At 39.0% G+C, this 18964-nt stretch overlaps 3 protein-coding genes and 1 long non-coding RNA gene across 7 annotated transcripts; 2 read left to right on the top strand and 2 right to left on the bottom strand.

Annotated features, from left to right (window-relative positions):
• Positions 1 to 162: 162 nt before the first annotated feature.
• Bet3 (blocked early in transport 3) lies at positions 163 to 1792 on the top strand. The gene is made up of 2 exons (XM_071711311.1): positions 163 to 340; positions 1060 to 1792. The coding sequence occupies exons 1-2, from the start codon at positions 302 to 304 to the stop codon at positions 1555 to 1557; spliced, it is 537 nt and encodes a 178-aa protein (XP_071567412.1). The 5' UTR covers positions 163 to 301; the 3' UTR covers positions 1558 to 1792.
• Positions 1793 to 3911: 2119 nt separating this feature from the next.
• On the bottom strand, positions 3912 to 6684 carry Red (LysM peptidoglycan-binding domain-containing protein red). 2 transcript variants are annotated; one of them, XM_071711310.1, is made up of 5 exons: positions 6207 to 6684; positions 5754 to 6046; positions 5477 to 5626; positions 5154 to 5277; positions 3912 to 4921 (listed from the first exon to the last, which is right to left on the bottom strand). In XM_071711310.1, exons 2-5 carry the CDS (start codon positions 5928 to 5930, stop codon positions 4755 to 4757), a joined length of 618 nt encoding a protein of 205 aa, XP_071567411.1. In that variant the 5' UTR covers positions 5931 to 6046; positions 6207 to 6684; the 3' UTR covers positions 3912 to 4754. The 2 variants fall into 2 exon arrangements, with proteins under 2 accessions (XP_071567411.1, XP_071567410.1); XM_071711309.1 differs by having other exon boundaries at positions 5150 to 5277; positions 6207 to 6675.
• A 305-nt stretch (positions 6685 to 6989) lies between these two features.
• Cka (Connector of kinase to AP-1) lies at positions 6990 to 12884 on the bottom strand. Of its 2 annotated transcripts, none has more exons than XM_071711248.1 (11): positions 12024 to 12884; positions 11494 to 11597; positions 10619 to 10828; positions 10247 to 10451; positions 9874 to 10032; positions 9626 to 9764; positions 9366 to 9490; positions 9106 to 9284; positions 8646 to 8977; positions 8123 to 8434; positions 6990 to 7998 (listed from the first exon to the last, which is right to left on the bottom strand). In XM_071711248.1, the coding sequence occupies exons 1-11, from the start codon at positions 12291 to 12293 to the stop codon at positions 7829 to 7831; spliced, it is 2205 nt and encodes a 734-aa protein (XP_071567349.1). In that variant the 5' UTR covers positions 12294 to 12884; the 3' UTR covers positions 6990 to 7828. The 2 variants fall into 2 exon arrangements, with proteins under 2 accessions (XP_071567349.1, XP_071567348.1); XM_071711247.1 differs by having other exon boundaries at positions 9874 to 10035; positions 12024 to 12883.
• A 1071-nt stretch (positions 12885 to 13955) lies between these two features.
• On the top strand, positions 13956 to 14805 carry LOC139775325 (uncharacterized). Of its 2 annotated transcripts, XR_011718804.1 has the most exons (3): positions 13956 to 14149; positions 14293 to 14418; positions 14495 to 14805. It is a non-coding gene; the product is annotated as an uncharacterized lncRNA (long non-coding RNA). The 2 variants fall into 2 exon arrangements; XR_011718803.1 differs by lacking the exon at positions 13956 to 14149 and having other exon boundaries at positions 14156 to 14418.
• The last annotated feature ends 4159 nt before the right edge of the window (positions 14806 to 18964 follow it).

The following is an 18964-nucleotide window of genomic DNA, read 5'->3' as shown; positions in this document are numbered from 1 at the left end:
CTTTATATTCTCAGTATCCTATCCTATATATAGATATATATATCGATCCCGTAATTTTCGCATATTCGTTTACCTATTCCTCCGAATTTCTTATGTATAATTTAATGTAATTAAATTGATATCAATTTAATTGTGTGATTGTTACTACGTTTACGCGAGCGTTTACTTCTGTAGTAACTTATTACGATAATTCCTTCCCGTAAACGGGATTTTGTAGTAACGCTCGCGTAAACGTAAGTATACCTATATAGTCACTATAGTGGTTCAACACCAATAGGGCCGTTCGTCGTCAATTGTCAACATGTCACGAACGGGAACGAAACTCGATGCAAAGAAAGTGGCAAGTGTCGCATTATTTTGTATGAAATATTTATGTAATATCGGCTCGCCGTTAGCAGAGTCTGCTTAATATTTTCATGTCCGTTTCGAATACGCGATTAGTATCGAACGAAATTTCGAGGTTATGACCATGTATTCTATAGGATATATCTTTTAACATTAGACATCTTTTTCTATAGGATAGATTTTTAACATTAGAACAGTCAGAATTATTGGTTTGTATTTTGTACTTTTATATAAAAATTACTCAAATTTATAACGGCGCATTTTCTGAAATTTTTCGTTGACTTTCGTTGACTAATACATAAAGGATTAAATTGATCAATTTATTTTTCCCTTTTATCTCCTTTTTTCAAAGATGTGTGCATATACATATATAAATATATATACCATATATACACCATATAAATGTATCATATTGTATATTTCGTATTCATATATATATCACATACGTATATTCAAATAGTAAAAGTGGATGTATGTACATACATACATTAATCATCAGTAATTCTATTGTTAAAATATAGATATATCTTTTCAAATCCCAGTGATTGATCATTCTGTGAGAATCGATATTAATTTAAAGCTTCAGAATTGCAATGATACTAACATTGTTAAACTTGGTTGTCTTGTTAATAAATAATTATAATTTCAAGGCAGGTACGTCTGCGTTGACCTCAGATTGAAGCTATACAACCAACATTCTCTTTCACGTTATAGAACTCTGAACTGTTCACCCTGACTTACGGCTCACTCGTGGCCCAGTTGCTCCAGGACTATGAAAACGTGGAGGACGTTAACAAGCAGCTGGAGAGAATGGGATACAACATTGGGATACGGTTGATAGAGGACTTTCTGGCGCGCACCGGCTCCGGCCGATGCTACGACTTCAGGGACACGGCGGAGAAGATTCAGAGCGGCTTCAAGATATTCCTCGGCATAACGCCGTCGATCACGAATTGGAGCCCGGCCGGCGACGAGTTCTCCCTGTGCTTCGAGACGAATCCGCTAACGGAATTCGTCGAATTGCCGGATAATTATTCGAACCTGAAGTATTGTAACATACTGCCCGGCGTGCTCAGAGGAGCCTGCGAAATGGTCCAGATGGAGATTGCCTGCTGGTTCGTGCAGGATCAACTTAAGAACGACAATGTGACCGAACTGCGTGTGAAGTTTGTCAAGAGGCTAGAGGACGCGATACCAGCGGGCGAGGATTGAACGTATTCTAAATTATCTAAATATGTGCAAACGATATCTGCGATATCGTGCGTATCATTCTAATGATAAAAGTATCTTGTATCTTTAGGTTTAAGATATATTGTAACAATTAGGCGTGTATTTCCGTCGCTTGCATTCCGCAAAACTTTCGATTAAAAGTAATATATGGATATCATTCTCATGTTAATGTCGCAACGATAGTGAGACAGGCAATACATACCACGTTTGTTTAAAATCGCCTCCCGTTTATTTCCTATCCGAGTTTATTTCCTATCCTATTAGGATTAAAAAAGAATATCTTTATCTTTTAATCTCTTTTATATATGACCGTATTATATTTTGTTTTACCTTCTTATGTGTGAAACGTATCGAAAATTCTCTTCCTTCTTGTAGAATGTAGATGAATAGATGATGGGTAATGGTTTTCTCACAAAGAGCACGGTGCAACACTCCATCTGTCCAGTATTGGTTAGGTTATGTTCCTATTGGAACTGTCTAATGCAAGAGCAACATTACAGAATTTGATCTAGATGTTTATTGCAAATATTGCATTACTTTCTTCTTTATTTTAATTGTATATGAAGCGCAATTTCGAGAAACGTATATTCCGATAATAATAACAGTTATTAAAATAATTGTTATTAAAATACCGATAATTATAGTGGAGCTATTCACATTGCACGCACTTTGGTAAGCAACTGTCATCTTATAGCTTTTGTAACGCAATATAAGCTTTATTTTTTATCCAACATTTTATAAGGCATTTTCATCAATCAATTACAATGAAATTGACAATAATAAATTGTTCCTCAGGTATTCTCTATACCGCTGCCTTCGTATCATGGAAGTGAGGTGCAGGCATTGCTGTAAATCTCTTTTCAAGGGTGATTCTATCTTGTTTAATGCCCACCACGAGGTAAAGCAGCAAGCAACGGATGTAGGGTCAGGGTGTCAAACGGACGAATCTGACTGCTGTTCGTATATGACTCCAGAGAATGTACCAGATTGGATTATGGATGTCATTGATCAAGTATACCTTATCAAGATTTTAGAAACACACGTATATATGTATATGAAATACGAATCTGAATAATTATTTTTTGAAGGAATCTTGGACCAAGGGAAAATTACATTGTCCGTATTGCAACAGTCGCTTAGGATCTTTCAACTTTGTGAATGAACTGAAGTGTTGCTGCGACAAATATGTAAGGCCATCCATAAGGATAGTTAACTCCAAAGTGGATATATTGTGCGAAAGTTTGAGACAATAAGCAAAGACAGAATTTCTGTATAATGTACATTGCCCGTTTTGTCTATATATTATTGTATATATTTGTAAGAACTACCTCCGTAATATAAATAGTAGGTACTGTAAAATTTATGAAAATATATTTCTACAGAAATCTTTTTCCTGTGTTGTGTAAGTGACGTGACAATTTTGTTATCTCGAATGATTTACAAATTAATTTTTTTATTACACCGTTTTTTTCGCACGGTCAACAGCGATTGGCTCTTAATTAGCCCGTTTTCCTTTACGTGTGAATGTTCAACGGAGCCTCAACTTTCCAATTTTTTATTACATTTGTTTTGTGATAAATAATAATGGAATCTACACTGGTCAAACTTTTGTTACTCATTAGATCTTTTTTATTTAATATAATTTATATTTACATTGTTCAGTTACATTTTTCCCAACTTATATATATCTTAATTATAATTATGTCTATGTATAGTGGCGAGGATGTATCAGAGATCTTAATTTATATAACATTCTTATATCTTTTTTACAGTGAAATGGTACTGCATGATATTAATTACAGACAACATTGTCAACCAGTGCTGATATTTACTGTATGTACAGTGTAAAATACAGGATTTCTTTATATTATGTACAAAACTTGGATATATCATATAGATTTGATGTACAATGTATATCAATGTGTAACTCTATGTTTAGACTTTAGGTGGAAGTGTTCATATTATAAATTAAATTGTTAGTTTCTAATTTCAATCGCTTTGCGACATTAAATAATATTGTTTGTGACATTATTTTAAAGTGAATTCTCTTTAATTTCTGATTTTGTGTGACTTTTTGCATTATATCTCACACGAAGAATTCGCTGACTTTGGCAATGATTACAATACATTCAAATTGATTACACGTAACTTAAAATGTGTTCTAATAATATTACTTTAATTCAATATTAATCGTAGAAAGCTTAGTCCAGCTAAGATTTGATACTGAAAGAAATTTATAATTTATAATATTTTAATATCAGGTGCATTTTGTTCCTTTCTTTTAATTTACACATGACACACATGATTATTTTCACTAGGATTCTTATAAACAATGATAACATTTATATATATTTAATATTGGAAAAATATTGTATACATGACATTTTTTATCGCTTGTGAAAAAAATTTTATAATGAGGTTTATTAAAACAGAAAATAAAATATATTTTCGTTATATAACAAATGTAACAATTGGTTTAAGAAATCGCGTTTCAGATAAATAGATTCTACATCTTGTTTATATTTATAGCTTTGCACTATTTATTTTCGCTACATAATAACTAGTTTTCTTAAAGCTGTTTTTGGTTTTTTTTGCCAAATTTTTAGGTGGTTCATCACAGTGGTTTAAACTAAAAGAAAAAAATTAAGTGTTTAAAAAAGGAACATACATCAATTTTTATGTGATTTAACCAGATAAAATCGAGCATGAAGAGAACCTCTTACATAACGCAGTTTTACATTCAAGGCACATATGGTCCACTAAGCAACGTTATGTAAAACGGTTTAGCGCTATGTATAAAAGTTAGTTGATCCATTCTTCGCGATATCATTACGATGAAAAAAGAAAGATCGTAAAACCGGGATACAGCGATAGTGCAACCGTTATATAAGAATATTACTTAAACCAGCTACGGGATACGAATGGTCTTTTAACGTAAAAGAGAGAGCGATGCAATTTAATTCAATTAAACTGCAATACAATTGGATCAACCAACGTCAGACGTGAGAAGCAACCTCCTATTCGCATTGATATACAGTACATCCTTTCCTACAAGCTTTTTAATAACAGTCGACACACATGACATTACAGCCCAATGAAACTTAGACGCTACAACTGGAATATCTCGTCTTGCTGCTGCTCGAGTCTTTGCAAGGAAGTTTTTACTCTTCTTCCTTGCGTCATAACCACAGCAGTTGGAAAGTTATGCATATCACTAGAGGACACAGGCCTGACTGTGTCAGAGGAGGACGTCGAGTAGGTATTCGATGTGGTAGGAAATGAGTTTCGCAATTTAGCCAACCCACGTCGTCGTTGTACGTAAACGTCATTGCCATCAGTGCAGAATCTGTAAAAATAATTCATAATGATAAAGATATTATTTAAAATTCAACGTTTTCTTAACGTACTGCGCTTAGATATACAAGAATGATATACAAATTTATGGGTAAAACATTTTTATCTTGTGAAAGCTTGCTTTTCACATTTTTGTTAAATCACCAGTATTTCCCAGACGAAACACGCGCTTGAAAATATATAAAATTCGAATGCATATAAGGCATAGAAAATAACTTACTCACTGTTCCCTTGAGTGCGTTTAACTTCTTTCTTGGCATTGGCTATCGAAGTATCCATCTTAGCTAAGAAATCATTAACTGAACTTTCATCACCAATAGAGGACGATATCGAAGAAGGACTAGAAATCTGTGAGATACAACATATTCGTAAGGCGTGTCTATCGACAGAAATTAACGATCCACTAATGAGAGTTTTCCAGCAAGCGATACAAGTCGACACAAACATCATTCCATCTTTCTTTTTTGGCAATGAGTAACAAAGATAAAACGATACTTGTGTCGCTTTGCTGGAAAGCTCCCAATGATTCCTCCCAAACTTTACTCACATTTGGAGGGACATCATGCTCCTCAGAAGCTACCAATTCGTCATTACATACAGAGGCGGGGCTGTCGATGCTGACGGGAATAAGCAAATGTTCCCGTAAAAATAAACTATCCGACGCCCACAATCTATTGATCCTTCTTATTTGTTCCGTCTGCAAGAATCAGAGAAACGTCAACGTTGTGGTAGACAATGTTTTTGCCTCAAGCAAGCGAAACGTCGCTCAAAACGGCACGTATACGAGACACACGAAGGCAATGCTGGTGGATGGGACACTATACCGTAACTCCGTATTTAAGCGCTATTCCCTGGAGGGTGTCCGTAGGGCACACCGTGTGCTTCACCAAGCTCTCGGTCCGCGTCACGTGCTTGGCCGTGCTGCCGTACTTCTTCAGGGCCCTGCCGGTGTCCCGAATGCACCGGCGCTCCTCCATCTCCCTGGCACCGTTCCGCTCCATCGTTAGGCCACCGGGACGCTCACGGGGGACCGGGGAACCGCACCATAACTCGTCGACGTACGTCTCGGGCTGCGCGTCTCTGGGCGATCCACTCGCACGGGTCTCACATAACCTGTCTGAGGATTTTACGGATTAGGATTTCCTCGGCGAGGCGGACGGCGGAGACCGCGTCGAAACGCTCGGCGTCGTCTCGCCGATCCCTCGCCCGACTTCCTCGTCCTCCGCGCGCGAACGGCCGGACGAGAGGAAGAGGACGCTCGAGGATTTAACACTTACGAGGCGCGTGGAACAACAACAAACCACTCGGGGAGCCGAGAGTAGTCCAGCTTTCATGCCTGGCACGCGTGTACGGCAGATTTTGTCATTTCTCTCGGGAACATCGACGGCCCTCGGTTGATTTCTCTCTCTCTCTCTCTCTCTCTCTCTCTCTCTCTCTCTCTCTCTCTCTCTCTCTCTCTCTCGCTCTTTCTCTCGTCAGGTTGCGGGCGAATCACGAGATCGCCCACGCTATGGCTGATCGCGTTCAGCTGATTAGCGCGATCGCGCCTGAATTGAATGGAGGAACGTTATCGTTTTTTTCTTTCCTGTCTCTCTCAGGCGGCGATAATCGCGTTGCGTTTCCCTCCGCTGCGTTCGCCGCTGAGAGACGGTATTATATTATGCGCGAAAGGAGGAACGAGATGTGCCGAGGAGAGCGCGCGAGAACGATCTTACGCGTTTACTTTCACGCTCGTCTCGTCCGACGGAGAGCCGCTCTGCAGTCGGCTCGCGGGAAGGATTATCTTCTTCCCTCTCGTTTAAGACGAGACGCGCCCCGTTTCGGGATCACGTGCGATGCGATTGCATAAAAAATGAGGTAATCATATGACCGCGCGAAAGTTTCTTCGCCGATCGATCGATTCTCGCCGCGACGACCTCGTTTGTTTATACGGGGGGATAGATGAAAAAGGGGCTCGCTCGGAGGAGGCGGGGGAGGGGTCTCCGATGATCCAGATTTGTGGGGGATGTAAAATAAGAAAATAATGGAGTGAGATTTTAATAAAAAAATGTTCATTATAATACGTTACACAGTTATCTATTTTTAAATACAATATATTACAGAGAGAGAAACACACAATTATAATTTATTGTTATTAATATTATGTCTATTATATTTAGCTTACGATTATTATTATTATTATCGTTATCATAATAACTATGTGCTAGCCTCGATGAATATATAAGGCAGCAGGAAAAAAATTATGTGTAATGGGAGACTAATTAATGCATATATTTTTTTTTATTCATTTAGGGCAACTGTATAGTCGATTATTACGATTGTATTAATCCCCAGTAGCTGTGCAACAGTAACGGCGATATTGGTAATAAATAGTTAACGTAAGGATAAATATTACGCTACCGCGGCAGTGTACTTCCTGGATTCTCTGTGGGAAAGGGGTTGGTTTTCCTCTAATTATCAGGACTATATCGGCTAATATTCTACATGATTACCCCTCCCCGCTATTCCAAATAGTATCGGCTACTTAATGATGATCGAACATCAACAAGCAGCACTTATATATTTAAAATTATTTTTTTTCCCCCCATAAACTGTGTCACAGACAAGAGTTACTGATAATTTTTTTCATTTTCCTTTATGAATAACTACACGAGTGATTTGATTTCTTTATAAATCGGTATCTCAGAAATGATAGAACGATCGGAGTTAACAACGGAAATATATCGGAAGTGTGTGTATTTTATGTTTATGTGTGTTTCATATGTATGGTGGATGGGTGTGGACACATAAAAGTTATATAAGGCTATCTAAAAATGAATACGAGTACAAAAACTGCTCGATTTGACGTGATAGTAGAAATCATTTTGATGTAGCGAGTGTATCTTGGATTTTACACATTTCACACAAACACTTTGGCGAGAGCGTCGGCGCCGGCGCTCGCTATAAACGGTCGTGACGGGTGGAACGCTACGTCGAGGATACTTTCGTCGAATTTCTTCCGATGCGCTGTTATCTCCTGAACACAAGTCTTGTTGTCCATGTTCCACAATCTTATACTGCAATCGTGACCTGCAATCGCGATGACAAATACCGAATTAGAGACTAGCGATACGTTGAAATATATATATTTTTATTTTTAACTGCGTGTTATTATCGTGATAAAATTAGTGTCATTTTCCTTCTCCGTACTTACTTCCTGAAAGTAAATATAAACCATGAGGATCTACAGCGAGACTAGTGACTGCGTCCAAATGCGCTACCATTGCGTGAGCAAGAGTAGCCGACCGGTGATCGTAAAATCGAATATGCCGATCCTCGTGTGCGGCCACAACGAGCGGTAACGTCGGATGTGCTACTACGCGATTCACGCCTTTCGTCTCGTTCGCCTCGAGTCGCGCCACGATCGCGCCGGTTTCAGTGTCAAATACCACGCAAGCTCCTTCATAAGCCACGACCAGCTTGTGCGGTTCGTCCCTGATAAAGTCAACCGAAGTCGGTATACCGTCTAAAAAAGAAGAAACAAAAAGAAACCGTTACGACACATAATCACCTAGAAACGTATGACACAGGGAGAAAACTTACATTTGATCAATATTTGTTAGATAAAGCTGTGCGAATTTGAGACTCCCGTGTTATTTTAATATACAACTTGCTACTAGCTAATCATGACCTAATAGCGCATTGTCCCAAGCTTAAAAACGTTAGGGTTTGCGTACCTTGTTCCGAAACATACGTATTGAGAAGAGGTTGTGGGGCCTGTGGCGCCCATAATTTTACAGTTCCATCTGCACTGAACGACAGCATAGTACGTAAATACATGCTCAAACCCCAAACAGCGTTCGTGTGTCCTGTTAACGTATGACTAAGGACACTTGGTTCATACGAGTCGTACGGATCGATGTTAGCCGATGGAAGCGTCCAGCAATGGATATTGCCGTCCAAACCGCCGCTATAACATCGGTTGCCCATACTGCACATGGCCAGACACAAAACAGGTCCAGTGTGTGATCTGAATGTGTAAAGTGGTTCTACATCTAACGAGGCTGACCTGCAAGAAGATAAAAAAAATGTAAATGTAATAATAAATAAATACAATATATAACATACATCTCTAAAATAATTCGTAAAAAATTATAATTAATCAGTTATTTTCATAACAAAATGGAATTTACGAACTTTTTCGCTGGTACAGTCTTATGAAGATTCCACAATTTCAGCGTATGATCATCGCTCGCGGTGATGAGAACTGGATCTGTGGGATGGAAGACAAGTGCCCTAACAGCGTCAAAATGCGATCGTAACGTATATTTCGCGTTCCATGTTTTCCTGAAGGTCTCTTTTGTGGTAGAAACCATCTGTTGGACGAAACAACGGCATTATAAGCATTAATGAATCATATCAAATCAACTTGTGCAATATAAAAATTCTGGACTTACATCATACGATATTTCTGCATCATTGTTAACACATAATTGTTCTAATTCTCCTAATTCCAGTGTAGAATCACCTTCCTTATTTGGGCGTCTTGGGTCTGGTTGCAATCCTCTATGTAATGCTGCATCTTCAGGAAAGATGTTGGATTAGCAAATTGCAAAGTGTAACAATAATATGAATATCGTAATACGTGTGAACAGATTTATATTTTGATATATAAAAACATCTGAAATACATGTGAATTAATACGGATACTACTTACTCCATTCTGAAGAATTCATTTCCAGATGAATAGAACCAGGTGGTGATTCTTCGATTTCTGTGAGAAGATTTAATTCGTTTAACACTTCTTCTGCTTCCGCATCTGTATCAACATCCTCCGCTAGAAGAGGAATAGATGCCTGCAAGGCAAATATGAAAGTCATATCGATAGAACACACATGTCGCAAATAAATACATCATAAAATAAAATATTATACAATAAAAATACAAAGTAACAATAGAAATTACCTTATTTGGTTTGGTATCTGTATTTGCATCGTAAATTTCGTCTTCTACGTCTCCTTCCTCCTCTTCCATGTCCATATCTGTGTGACGCAAAAATTCGAAATTTGCTATAACAGCCGCTTCCGTGTCTAATATCATTGCCTCTGCCATAGAAGATGGCTGCTGCTGAAATTTAAATATCATCAAATTTTTTATACAAAAATTATATAAAGATTTCCACTGCTTTCTTTCATTATAATTTCGTTATAAATTTTTGTTTAGATATATAAAATTGGATTTAGATATATAAAATTTTGAATAATATTGCAATTAGTGCTAATACAAGTTGTTTCATTTCAAGTTTAAAAAAAATATAAATATATTTATTTATTTCTACCTTTTTTGGGGGACGCTTCTGGTTTCCTCGGAGTACGAGACTCTCGTTATATTCTTGCTTATCCTGTGCTACTCCTTCATTTCCATTTAACGCTGGAGTATTCATCTCTTCTGTATCTGTATTATTGTTTAAGCCAAGCAGAGATCGTACTCTGTTTGACCGTACATCTATTATCGTATCAGTATATCCAATCTCTTGCAAATACCTGAAAAAAAAACATTCTACTACGATATCTTTTTATGAATTACACACTAATGTTTTCCTCTCGGTCTCAAAGTCCTAATTTGAATACAAAATAAGAATGCAAAAATTAACATTAACAGCTTTAAAACTCTGAAGCAGCTCTGAAATTAAAGCAGATATTTTACATACTGCCTCAGAAGTTGACGACCTTGTCTCCAACTAACATTACTGATGGATGTAAATGAAGCTTCTCCATCTCCTCCTCCTCCTCCTCCTCCACCGCCACCACCACTACCACTTTCAGAGATATTGCACGTGGTACCTTCTTCATAAAGAGGTGGTTTGACATCCCCTTGCATTACTAAGTCAGTACCATATTTTAGCTTATGATACCTTGCTCTGTAGAAATTACAAGAAACGGTATTGTAAGGTCATTGTAATAGATGTTACTATAAAGTATAGACATAATAGAGTCTAATGGTAGTCCAGTAGTATAATGTTAATGTCCGTATCTCTCATTTGTATATGGAAACCCTAATAATAAATTCCAATTTAAGTTCTAATTTCACATTATGGACTTAAACAGTTATCATTTGTAATATACTAATGTATGTTTTTTTTTAAGTATGATTATGTAATTTTTCTTGTAACAATATATACAACATACATACACATACTCGTATTATTTATTAAAAAAGTATGTATGTAAATATTATGTATAATATTCAAGTTTTGAATATTAATGCTAACAAAAATATTTCTTGAATCCTCCTTTAACACACAGACTGCCAATGTTATTCATATATATTACTCATACATGAATGACACATAATTTCAAAGAAAACTTCTAGGAAATCAACATATTTTCTTTCATATTTATTAATTTTTAGGCATAATATATCATTAAACAATGGGATTTTTAAATAAAAATTTGATGTTACTCTTATCTGAATAATAAAATACTCTCAAAAACAAGAAGTATCATTCATATATATACAAATGACACGTATATGAATAGCCATTAATGTATCAAATAATATCACCGCAATTACTAATTTATTTACCTTTCTTGTTTAAGTGCGTACTCTAACATTTTTATTCTCCTCACAAGGTCGTTCTTCAAATTTTCCTGTCCCTTTCTTTCACCCTGAAGAAAAGCTATCCTAGCCTGCGCAATAAAACACCAGGAAAAATTAATCCAATTGATCAATTAACAATAGTTTTACTTTTTTATACTTTCGCAATTTCTTCGTACGTTCTACACGCAAACACCAACAAGCGCGAGTACCAAGAAAAAAAAACATGCTTGCTCCGCTTTTTGACAGTGTGACAAATCGGAGCAACATCGGTACGAATAATTATATGTGCTCGAGGTGCAATATGCCGATTGTTAATACGTTCTACCGCAATGCTAACGCATTTCGTTCGCGTTAGCCCGAAGCGAAACGTTCGCATCGTGCTTCCTTATGTGCCTCCCTACCATCACATGACAGCTGAAGTGACAATAAGGCGGACAATTGTCTCGCGCGCGCGTTCGCGCTTGGCTCGCGAAGTGGGTGCCCGCATAGCCGCATCCGCCGTGCGGGGCCCGTACCTGAAATTCCGCCCTGTCCAGCTCCCACTGGGACCTCTCGAGCTCGAAGCGGGCCCACTCGTGCTGGATGAAGTGCAGGATGCCAGGCATCGAGTACTGCGGCCGCTGGTCCTTGGCGTCGCCGTTGCTGCCATTGTCGCTGCCGCCCTGGTGCTTGTTGTTGGCGAGGGAGACGTTCGCGCCGCCGGCCAGCTGGCCGTTGTGATTCTGGGACGCGGGGCTGCAGCTATCCTCCATTGTGGCACCACAAAACTGGCTGGGCACCTTCATTTCATGACACGGCGGCCATTACAGCAACTTCCCTTCCTTCGCGGAGTACCCCGAGAGTGCTCTCCGGTCGGACAATGTATTTCGATCGGCCCGTCGGAAAAGGAGACAATTATTACGCATGCGGACGCAAGTTATACGGGCGGCCCGTAAACCGTAAAGGTCCGAGACCCTCGCGCGCGCGAAGAGGAGTCTGGATGAGTCCCGCTCGGCAGCTCTGCGCTCACCGCGGCCCGCTCGTCGTGCTCACGTCCGCGCGACGCCCGCTTCCGGAAAAGCGGAAGGGATCGCGGTCGGCACGGGGGACCGGACCGTTTCCTCTCTACTGCCCCTCGCTGCTCGCTGCACGTCGACGGGTCAACGGGTGAAAGTTACCGCGCGGCGGCATGCCTCGCAAATCTCGCAATCCAGCCGCGGGCACCTTGCCGACCGGTACGGGCGCGCATCGTCGCCGGAAATTTCGCCCTTTTTATCGGCACCGACGGACTCATTCACTACCCCCGTCGCCGTCGCGCGCTGCGGCCCTTTCGCCAAGCGGGATCGCCCGATTTGTTTTTTCACTCCTTGCTACGCGGCGCGTTACTCCGCGACATCGACTCTCATTGGCCCGTCCCGTCTGCTCACAAGCCAATCCGCCGTTCCGCTAAATTGTAGAATCCCTAGAAGTAAAAGCCATTCTACAATACGTCGCAAACGATGGCAACTGCTAGTTGAAAAGTGTTATTTCCGGTTGCGCTTGTTAGGCCCAGGGGGTCTATCATGTATTAATGTGGAACGTGGAAAGTGAAAAATTTTATATGACTATCTCTTTCTATTTAACATCAATAGAAAGAGAGATTTTTCATTTTTCACGTTTCCACCCTAGGGGAAAAGATTCATGATTGACCCCCAGTTCAACAGTGGCCAGTTAGCTTAAGGGTCGGCAGGAGACACGGTGGAGACCTCTGTCGGGTTGGCTTAGCTGCGACTCGCTGCGAGTCCGTATTTTATTTATTATAAATTTTTAAGAGCAAAAATGCAAAATCGGGCTCTTTACCTCCCTGCATTATTATATAAAGAGTATATAAAAAAAAAATTCACGAATCTATGTAACTTATTTTATGAGAAATATGGATATTACGAATTACGGATTCGTAATATCCAGATTTCTCATAAAATAAGTTACATAGATTCGTGAATTTTTTTTTATATACTCTTTATATAATAATGCAGGGAGGTAAAGAGCCCGATTTTGCATTTTTGCTCTTAAAAATTTATAATAAATAAAATACGGAGTTAAAGTGCAGTTTAACGTGCACTTAGTGCATAAAGTGCACCTGAGTGTACCTGAGTTTGCCTGGGTCTCCTGCCGACCCTTAAAGGCTATTCTACAATTGCGTAAACGTAGGGTTGTAGGAGTAGGAGTAGTAGTAGTCGTGAATTTTGTACAACGGATCAATCTACAATAGAGTAACGATACGTTGTAAACTTGATTAAAGCAACTAATCAGAGTGCAGTGTGTATTTCGAATGCACTCTGATTGGTTAGCTCTTAAGCCCGTATCAGACTACGGATTGGGATTGAGATTGGATTAAAATTTAATTAATCAGAACAGAGAAAACTGATCTCAAGTTTAGTAAACTTTGCTCTAATTGGTCAAATTTTAATCCAATCTCAATCCCAATCCGTAGTCTTATCACGGCTTTACGTTCACATCTGGGGTAGTCGTGAAAGATGAAGTTCAACCATCTTCCACAACACGCTTTACAACCGCAGTACCGCTTTACAACCACGCCGTACAACACTCTATTATACAACTACTTACGACCACGTTTACGCAATTGTAGAATAGCCTTAACTAGTAGTAGAGCTCTAAAAAAGTAGGTATTCTCGTCCGCCATTTTTCTTCCAACCATATGTGAAAACATAACCTTTTAAGGAACCTTTTCGTAAACGTCAATACGCTTTTCGGTCTCGTATTTTCTGCTTCCAAAATGATTGGCTGCGTTACAATTAATTGCAGTAATAGAAGCGAAAAAGGGTTTCGACTTTTTCCAATTCCAACAAATGTGGCGCGACGAAAAAAGTGGAAAACATAAATCTTTGCCGTGAACAGTGGATATCAAGCAAGTCAGGTTGTGTCTGTGAAGTACGTCCAACGCTGTAAAAGCAAAGCATTATTTGTGCCTCATTAAATTGAAAATTAATTGTTTTCCTTATTACAGGTACACTTTGAGGATTCACAGTTCGAAAGTAGACGTGCCGACGGTTGGAGGAAATTGAAGCCAAATGCGGTTCCTACGTTATTTCATGTTCCTAATCCACCTCCCAGGATTGATTCACCTCCAAGGAAGTCGCTATAAATTCTTGAATATATGCAACATATTTGATAGCATATTAATGGTTTTCAGAAGCTACGAAATGAAGTTACTGCAACGTATGAACCCTTTGAAACTGCTTGTTACTCTGTAATAAATATTATAAATAGTCTATAAGTATGTATTGTATGAAATAAAAAATTGTTTTTAAAAACTAATTCCTCTGGAGATATTGTGAGCATAAGTTTTTATTAATCAATGTACATTATTATTATTATGCAGTTACAGTGTTATTTTTGGAGTAACAATCTTTTGGAAAATGAAATTCATTTCATACAGTTCAAAATTATTTTATTTGATACAGTTTGTACAAAGTATAATTAAATAAATTATTTGACATTGTACTGTTGCAAATATTCAGCAACTTTCGGATAATAAGAGAACATTTTAAAAATATGATGTAACCGTTTCAACTGACTCAGGTAGAGATTTTCGGCCAACAAGCTTTCAATTTTTTCATCTGTGTAATACTCTTGAAGCTTAGGGTCCTAAAATGAGTGGAAGGAAAGGTCTTTCGTTTACTAATTTAACACTCTATTTATCATCTTTAATATACTTCCTTCCACTCATTTTAGGACTCTTCCACTCATTTAGAACAATTCGTAGTTTACGGCTACAAATCGTTTTTCCCAAATTTTAGCCAAATTAATTAATGAATCTCATTAAACTTATGCTCGTTTTAATCAGTAAGATCAGCCGCAACCCGCTACATAGCCGGATTTTGGAAAAAGGATCAAAATAAATTTTCCGAAAATAAATATTACGAATATTGCAGTTAAAGTGCACTTAGTGCATAAAGTGCACCGGAGTTCGGCCGTCACTCCTGTCGACCCTTAATATGTATAACTTTTCCTGATATGTTACATACCTAAACTCTATTATACCTAACATTATTGCGTGGCGTGCGTTGTGTGTTGGTCAAAGTTTTGACTGGTCAGTTCTGCGGAATAACTGGTCAATCATGCGGAATAATCAAGCGTCTTAATTCAAGCAGTTAGGTATCACGCTGGGAGTTTGTTTATATTTAAATAGGCGGGGGAGGGGCTCCGCCTGCGGCGGAAAATCGGAGCCCCTTCCCCCGCATAATAAAACTAAACAAACTCCCAGCGTGATATCTAACTGCTTGAATCAAGACGCTTGGTTATTCCGCACGATTGACCAGTCATCATATTTAAAATTGGCGTACTTTTGCATGCGCGTGCAGCCACTGAGCACAGAACATATATAACTGAGCATGCACATGTGGCCACAGGGCATGTTCAGTGTTGCTATATCTCGTCGGTATGACAGGAATCATAACCTGATTCCTGTCAACTTTAACGTTTAATATCTCGCGTCACGGAGCAGAGCGACACTGTCTTCTGCCAGATTTTTACGTTTCGTGCGAAAACGCGTCGATTGAGCATAATTTCATCGATATTTGAGGTGAGGCTCCTAAACTAAATAATTACCCGAATGGCGAATGCTCGGATCTGATCCACAACTCGCGGATCGGTCTGAGCGCGTTCGGCGAACGGTCTGGGCCTGTTCGGCGCGGCTCGGATCATCGTTCACACCAGGGCTGCGTTCGGAAACGTCACCCGGGTACACACGGGTATACTCCCTTCTCCTTCTAACTCGCTGAGATAGAAAGAGAAGGGAGTATACTCGTGTGCACTCGGGTGACGTTTCCGAACACAGCCCAGTACGTTCGTTCGTGTTCGGCTTGGCTCGGATCCGAGCGTGCTCAGGTGTGGACGCGCCTTTATATTGTGGCAGCAGCGACACAGTGGCAGCGAGCAGCATTTTACTGCCCATGAAAACCCACCATTATAAACATGGGTGTAGTAACAGAAGGGCTGCGTTCCACTTATCGCTCACAACGCTCGCGAGCATCATTTCGTTCTTGTTTAACATTTGACAAACAACAAGGATGAAATGATTCCACGAGCGTTGCAAGCGATAAGTGGAACGTACCCAAGGAAACAGGATTAAAGCCCCTTGCACAATAGGCGATAGCGATAGCGATAGCGACAGCGACAAAGTTGCCGACAAAGCTATATCTTTGTCGGCAACTTTGTCGCTGTCGCTATCGCTATCGCTATCGCCTATTGTGCAAGGGGCTTAAGGCTGTGGCACATAGAAAAACTTAAGCGTCATCTACAATGGCAGCAGGAGTATACAGTAAGACGTATACTACGTTTACGCGAGCGTTACTTCTGTAGTAACTTACGATAAATCACTCGTTTACGCGAAGTAAATTATCGTAAGTTACTACAAAATCCCGTTTACGCGAAGAAAAATTCTGTTTACGCGAAGGAATTATCGTAAGTTACTACAGAAGTAAAGCTCGCGTAAACGTAGTAGTAAGCAGTAAGCTATTGACCAACCATAGTCGATTATTCTTGAATTGCAAAAATCCCATTAGTCAATAACTTACTGCTTACGTCTTACTGTATATTTCTGCTGCCATTGTAGATGACGCTTTAAGCAGTAAAACTTAAGCAGTAAGCAAATCAGCCAATCACAGTCAAGAACTTAAGGCACGGTCCTAAGCAGTAGCGAATCTATACCGTTGATTTCCTTATGCCCGTATCAGACTACGGATTGGGATTGAGATTGGATTGAAATTTGACCAATCAGAGCAAAGTTTACTAAACTTGAGATCAGTTTTCTCTGTTCTGATTGATTAAATTTTAATCCAATCTCAATCCCAATCCGTAGTCTGATACGGGCTTTACTGCTTAAGTTTTTTTACTGCTTAAGGCTGAGTTCCCACTGAGCGCGTCACGCGTCGCGTCGTCTGTCGTTAACCAATCTAAACATCCCGTCACAAGTAATGTAATAAAATGGGATGTTTTGATTGGTTAACGACAGACGACGCGACGCGTGACGCGCTCAGTGGGAACTCAGCATAAGTTTTTCTATGTGCCACGGCCTTTAGGCTCAGTGCACATCGCTGATCCTAATCCTGTTTCCTTCTGTCCTGCTTTCGGAACGCTCCGCGCGTTCTCCATTGATTGCGTTCAGCAGAAAAAGCAACTCAGCGAGCGATCAGTAACTTTTTAAAATGTGGTTGGATCTTGCCTTTAATTCTTCCCTGGATTCAAGTGTAAAAACCAATCGTAATAAAAAAGTCATTGAAAAAGAATCATTAAGCGCTCATTGACCTGCTTTCTCTGCTGAACACAGGCTTTGAGTGCTTATCATTTAGCGACACAAGTCGATACACACACAAGCATCATTCTGTCTTTTTTCAACATCTAGTGAACAACAAGGATAGAGTGACGCTTGTGTCGACTTGTGTCATCTGGAAAACACCTATTATTCGATGAGACTGAAATTAGCTTGACTTACTGGAAAATTTTCTCGAAGTCCGCGTGGATTCAAACAAAGTTTAAGCATAGACGGAACTAATATTGATTAACTTACTTAAATTTTAGATTTCGATTGAGAGACATACGTGTAAAAGGTGTCTTTAATAGAGAGTAGAAAGAGTAAGTTTAAAATTCGCGGTTTATTAGTTATATTAGAGCGCATGTGCAGATCAATATTGCCTTAAAATACTAGCATATAGTCAATGCAAAAAGTTTGTGATAGCTCATTATCTGTGATCTTTATTACGGGAATATATTTTTCATCTAATAACTTAATTAAATTCATCGATCAGATCTCTTTTGATTTTCAATTATTGTCATACAAATAAACTTTATACAAACAAAACGCGCGCGCGTGCGCACACACACACACACACACACACACATTATTTTACAAATTATTATAATAATTTTATTTGTAAAAATAAATATTAAGAGCATTCTATTTAATTAATTAGAGAAATTACTCCTTAAAGATTTGATTAAAAATTAAAATAATGTCTAACTTTTGGACTGTAAGGTATTTCATAAATGTTGCTTTGATGGGTTATTTATCCATGAAGATTTAATTCTTCATTTTTTGCAGGTTGTTAGCCTAGTGCTCAATCCCCAACCTGGAGGATCAGTTCTCAAATATAAAGGGGTGCTCGTGACAAGAGATAAACTCTCGGCGGGTGCTATTAACTCTTCCGAGAGGTAGTGATCAAATAAGAACCGATGATTTTTAGTCGGATTTGAACTCGGATCTTCGGCTCATTAGAGCAGCGCACTTCTTTCTGCGCCATAATCGTCACCATTGACCGAATTGTTTTATATTATTATGAAGTCATAAGGAAAATGGAGAAGGTGAGGTTTGTAATATGGAAAGGTCACTTCACTTACATGCCAAAATTAGGTCTCCAAAATGTCATTCCGTTTGACAGTATAGCATAGAATCCTAGATCTGCTGCAATAGTGACTA

Source organism: Temnothorax nylanderi, unplaced genomic scaffold, assembly GCF_030848795.1.
Source record: "Temnothorax nylanderi isolate EJ_2023f unplaced genomic scaffold, tnyl_v1.0 TNYL_tig0097_pilon, whole genome shotgun sequence".
NCBI classification, from domain to species: domain Eukaryota; kingdom Metazoa; phylum Arthropoda; class Insecta; order Hymenoptera; family Formicidae; genus Temnothorax; species Temnothorax nylanderi.
The sequence above is the reverse complement of the archived record's forward strand: the minus strand, read 5'-3'. Positions and strand labels throughout refer to the sequence as shown.